The sequence below is a fragment of the Gekko japonicus genome, unplaced genomic scaffold (genome assembly GCF_001447785.1).
Source record: "Gekko japonicus isolate JY-2015 unplaced genomic scaffold, Gekko_japonicus_V1.1 scaffold3138, whole genome shotgun sequence".
Taxonomy (NCBI): Eukaryota; Metazoa; Chordata; class Lepidosauria; order Squamata; family Gekkonidae; genus Gekko; species Gekko japonicus.
Window position 1 is genome coordinate 43,465 of NW_015166519.1, and position 6,000 is coordinate 49,464.

The 6,000-nt window shown below is 46.6% G+C and overlaps 1 protein-coding gene across 1 annotated transcript in view; it reads right to left on the bottom strand.

Annotated features, from left to right (window-relative positions):
* Positions 1–6,000, bottom strand: part of SCAPER (S-phase cyclin A-associated protein in the ER) — a gene marked incomplete at its 5' end in the record, with an annotated part of 174,582 nt that overhangs the window by 36,965 nt on the left and 131,617 nt on the right. Inside the window, 1 exon segment of the mRNA XM_015412282.1 lies at positions 3,057–3,294. Coding sequence (XP_015267768.1) covers positions 3,057–3,294 — 238 coding nt within the window.

Genomic DNA, 6,000 nt, shown 5'->3' on the forward strand with positions numbered 1-6,000 from the left:
TGTTGGGTTCTGGAACCCAACACGGGCTGTGCCCGGTAATCATTTATTAGTTGACACTACGTTATGTGGCGGCATCCTCTTGAGCTCAGTGTCTTCTCTCGCCTTGCAAATGCGCGAGTGTGCTCCCACGCCCGCATGGTCTGCTTTCAGCCTTCTCTGATAACAACACAGGGCACCCAAAGTTTACACACTAAAATCAGAAAAATCATTTTTCAAGGGAAACGGCATTTCCTCCTAAACCAGCGGCACTGGCAGCTTGGTATCCTGCATTGCTTCTCTCTGACACCTTCCCGATGTGTTTAGACTCTCAAGATAAATGGAAGACCTACCCTATAAACCATGAGACTATTTGAGCGCATGGGAATTTTCACGCTGGCGTGCGCCTGAAACCCCGCATAAGACCGCGGCGCCTGAGCTTGCGACCTTCGGCGAATGAGTTAATTTGCCTCCGCTACTCAGCCGAGTGCCCCCGCCCAGAGATAGACAGAAAAACCAGCAGCTGTTCAGTGTAATAAAGACCCTGAGTGCTTTTCGACACTGAAAACGTCGCATACGCAGAAGTCACCTGCCAAACGTAGCAGGCGCACTCCGTTTTGTTTGTAGGCTTGGCGCGGGGGGAAAATATCTCACGTTTCTCATCATACTTATTAAAACTGGAGGGCTTTTTAAAAAATTAGGAGCGAGATTCTCGCAGCCAAATAACCTTCACGGCCACTTGGCCTTCGCGATGAAGTGAAATATCTATTTATTTCAATTTATACACTGACATCACTCCATAGGCTCGCGTAAAAGCTTCAAGGGCCACACTGGCACCAACACAAGGCACTTCTGCGCACACGTGGTGAGGGGGGCGGTGTCTCCAATTTCTGCCCATCATCCCCTGAAGCTGTAATCCCTCTGCCATGTTGTACGTTATCCTAGAGCAGGGGTCTCCAATGTGGTATCTGTGGGCACCATGGAACTCGCTGACACCCCTCCTGGCGCCCACCGAATGTTTTTTGAAAGTGGGCCGTGCCGGGTGGGGCTTTTGCTCAGCAAGGCTTCTGATTGGCCACTGGAGGTCTGACTGGCTGTGCGGATTTTTTAAAATGTTGCTTCGGCAGTGGCTGCCACCACAGAGCAAGGATCTTCACTGTGGGACTGAAGGCGTAGAGAGCTTCAAGAGGGGACTGGAAAAACATATGGAGGAAAGGTCCATCAGTGGTTATTAGCCGTAAGGTATAGATGGAGCACTCTGCCTAGGGCAGTGATGCTCTGTGTTCTTGTGTGACACAGAGTGTTGGCCTGATCCAACATGGCTTCTCTTATGCTCTTATGTCTGGGGCAGTGATGCTCTGTACTATTCTTGGTGCTTGGGGGGCAACAGTGGGAGGGCTTCTGGACTTCTGGCTCCGCTGGTGGACCTCCTGATAGCACCTGGGTTTGGGCCACTGTGTGACACAGAGCGTTGGACTGGATGGGCCGTTGACCTGATCCAGCATGGCTTCTCTTATTGTTTTCTGTCTGGGGCAGTGATGCTCTATATTCTTGGTGCTTTTTTTGGGGGGGGGCAACAGTGGGAGGGCTTCTGGAATTCTGGCCCTACTGGTGGATCTCCTGATGGCCCCTGGGTTTTGGCCACTGTGTGACACAGAGTGTTGGACTGGGTGGGCCACTGGCCTGATCCAACATGGTTTCTCATGTTCTTACGTTTATTTGTATTGTGCTGGCACTATCCGGTCTTTTAAGAGTTTGCTCACATGCATCTTCCAGCATGGCTCTAGGACTACATGTAGAGCTCAGCAACATTCCTACTTAATGTGTGGACCTCCTGATGGCACCTGGTTTTTGGCCATTGTGTGACACAAAGTGTTGGACTGCATGGGCCATTGGCCTGATCCAACATGGCTTCTCTTATGTCTTAAAGGTAAGCTGTGGCTCGCTCCACCCCCCTTGGGCAGCCATTTTGTGGCAACCATTTTGTCAAAACTTTAAAGGTCCCCAAAGGCTCAATATGGTTGGGGACCCCTGTCCTAGAGGGTGCCCCGACTCTCATGAATTTGGAGCTGTAGTGGAAAGGGTGTGTGTGTGTCGGGACAGCCGTTGCACAAGCGGAATGCTACCCATGGTTCTTTGGATTTGGGGACATGTAAACAGAAGTATAACGATTTATATTCTGATTCTAAAACAGGGGTGTGCACGCATGCGCTGGGAGGGAGAACATTTAAGCCAGCATAATACAGAAGGCTTTTGCACCTAGTTGAAGAAGACAAGATTGGCTTGCTCCTAATATAAACACTTGAAATGGAACCAGAAGTTCTTAAAAAAAAAAATTAAAAAATTTACAAAACAGTATTTAAAAATTTAAAAAACAACATTCAATTCAGCTTCATGTTGCTTTTCATTTTAAATACCATGGGTTTTCCCCCCGGGATAATTTGAAGAAAATAAAGAAGAAGTTAAGCATCGGTTTGCTCCTAACGTAACACCAAGTTGTATCAAGAGGCCGAAACTTTTCAATACGATAGGATTACTCCTGAGGAAGATTGGGACAAAATGAGCTTATATCCGGGTGCTCATTGAGAATGGTGGACTTTTCCTTGTAATATTGTAAAGTTTTATTTATAATATAATATGATCTTTACTAAATGTCCTAGTCCAGGCACTCCCTCCCTCCCTCCCTCCCTCCCATCTATTTGCTTTCTTTGTTTCTCTCTCTCTCTTTCTTTCCACCTCTTTCATTCTTTCCACCTGTCTATCTTTTTCTCTCTCTCTTAGACAAATATCATTAGCAGACAAATAAATATCATTGGACAAATAAATATCATTATAAATATCTGTTTTTACCCCTTTTGTGTGTTTTTTTGGCAGTCTCATTTGATATTAATAAAAAGCAAATTTGCCTATTTTAAAGATAAAAACATGTGTGTAATATTCGTTTATGTCTTGCGGCTCTCAAGCATCTGACGTTTATTCTATGCGGCTCTAACGCTGAGCAAATTTGGCCACCCCTGTCCTAGTCATTCCTATCACAGTGTTTGCTTGTTTGTTGTATTGCGCTGGGAAGGTGACGTTACCTGGAAAGCCGTTAGATCGAGAACAGCAAAACTGTTGAAGAGGCGTAAGCTCTGAAGGGCCACTTGGACAGTATTCTCCGCGTAGCTCTCTTTCGGGCTTGCCGCACTGGCGTCCGCGATGGTGCCGTGGAAGAGAATGCAGTACAGCATGTGCAAGACCCCAACCAGGTCCGTGGCCTCGAGAGCGGCCGTGAATCCCATGGGATCCTGGCGGGAGTTATCAAATATGCTCCAAGACCTGTCAAAGAAGCCAAAAAAAAAAAAAAGGGATTGTGTGAACGAGATACCTTTACTGGACCAGAAACCGATTAAAAAGGCAGCAGCTGAGAACTGTCACCTAAAGTGGCTGACAGCTTGCAGTTATCTATCCCGGTAGCAGCTTTCTGTTTGGCTCCATGGCTTTTCTTTCTGCACTGGGAACTTCAGCCCCACCAGAAAAAACATTTGCCCCACAAGCCACAAAATCCTGGCTACAGGCTTGGGCATCCACTAACAAAAATCCTTTAATGAGCCCAAACGTAGCCATTTTTCTGGAGACCCCCACGGATTGAATGGTGGTCCAGTTCTGAATGGCGGTCCAGTCTGGCCAGCAGATCTGCTAGAACAAGGCAAGGCCCATTGCTGACACATTCATTCACTACACATTTATCCCGCCCTTCTCCCTGCGAGCTCGGTTGGAATGGTGCAAGTTGGAAATATGTCTTTTGGCAGAAGTGGGACACGAAATCAGATCGGAATTGCTGCAGTCCAGCAAAATCGGCATGAGGAAAGCCATAGCTCGCCTGTTGTGTTTGGCTCGCCGAAATGTTTACGTTTGATATTTCTTTGCAATGCACATAACTGGGTACATGAACAGGCTGCGGGCTCCCGCTGGCGTTAGCTGTCAGTTGTGATCACTTCCAACCTAACTGTTTACAACCCAAACCCTAAGAGACCTTACTGATTCCAGCAGACGTCCCCCCCCCCATATGAGAGATGTGGGAAAATTAAGTACCTTTATAACCATTCTGGGAGTCATTCGGATCAAAACAGAGAATCTCTTACGCTTTATAAACTTCCAAGGACCTTGCCTTGAGAGACACCCCCCCCCCCAAGTTAGGAAACCACTGTTTCTTAACATTAACAGGAGGAAAATCTGGCTAGATTTGATTAAAAATAGATAAATGATATCTAATAATAATTCGTATGGGGTATTTTATGTATGTATAATTGAATAGTATTGGTAGTTTCAATGGGTATTTAGATTTTAATGGTTACCTATAGTTTTATGTTATACTCTTGTTTAAATGTTTGCTATGTCTGGAAGCTAACGCAATAAACGTCTTGATCTTGATCTACCACTGTTAAGACCAAATGGTAACTCTCCACGAATTGTGCATTTTTAAAACCCAAGAGCAAAGCACGAAGACTAGTGGGAATATAATGAGAGTTTTCAGAAGCATTTCCTGACTGACACTTGCTTTCCACAGTACGGTTCAGTTATTGATAGGCTGTTTTCAAAAATTAAAAAAAAAACCCAGAGAGCATAGATTAAGTTACCCAATAGTCACAACTCCTGCCAAACTCCACTAAATGAAAACACAGGGGATTGTGTAAACGACCTGAGAAGGAACTTGGTGGTATCGTCACTCATCCTGAAGACATTATTGGAAGGAAGGACGGAAGGAAGGAAGAAGATGAATTTAGTGTGGTTTTGTCTGTGCGCTGAGCAGATCTTCCTTCGCTTATCTGGAACTGCGGCTTTCAGTCAATATGGGCAGAATAGGTCCTCATTGGTAGTGGAAAGTGCCGTCAAGTCGCAGCCGATTTATGGCAATCCCAATAGGGTTTTCAAGGCAAGAGATGTTTAGAGATGGTTTGCCATTGCCTGCCTCTGCGCAGTGACCCGGTTATTTCTTGGTGGTCTCCCATACAAGTACTAACCAGGGCTGACCTTCCTAGAGCTTCTGAAATCTGAAGGGACCGTGCTAGCCTGGGCCATCTAGGTCAGAACAAGAGACAAACGAGAGGTGGTTTGCCACTGCCTGCCTCTGTGAGAGCCCGTTTGGTGCAGTGGCTAAGTGTGCGGACTCTAATCTGGGAGAACCGGGTTTGATTCCCCACTCCTTCACATGCAGCTGCTGGTATGGCCTTGGGCAAGCCATAGCTCTGACAAGAGCTGTCCTTGAAAGGGCAGTTGTCGAGAGATCTCTCTCAGCCCCACCTACCCCACAGGGTGTCCGTTGTGGGGAGGGGAAGGGAAAGGCGTCTGTAAACAGCTCTGAGACTCCGAGTGGAGGGTGGGGTATAAATCCAATCTCCTCCTCCGCTTCTGTGTAGGGACCCTGGTATTCCTTGGTGGTCTTCCATCCAAATGCTGACCGGGGCCTACTCTACTCAGGCCACTTCCGCACTGTCACTTTTGTCACTCGTTTGTCCCTATCGCTTTGGGTCCCCCCCCAACCTTTCCACATGTCTTTTGCTTCCTCGTGTGCTCCCAGAGTGAGCAAAACACATGGGGGGGGGGAGCAGCAATAGGGACAAACGATTGACAAAAACGTCAGTGCAGAAGTGGTCTTCGTTTCCAAGATCTGATGAGACCGGGCTATCCTAGGCTATCAAGGTCAGCCCCTTAAATATAAGTGCGGAGAATTTAAGGGGGGGGGGTAACAACTTCTCTCATCGTTCTGTCATTTTCTGAAACTTTTCTTTTAAGTTTACAAAAACAGAGGAACAACATAGGCAAGGAAGAAGATTTTAACACACACACATGCCATAAAATGCACTTTCACTGATACATTTTTCTCGTCTAGTTATCAAAGGTTTAGTTATCGAAGGTTAAACGGTAGGGGGGTCTGCGGACACCAAGAGCAGTGCAGTGAATTTTGCGAGTATTGGAACACACAGAACCTTTCGATGTAAGAGGAAGCTGTGAATTGATGTGACTAATAGAGGGAGCAGGAAT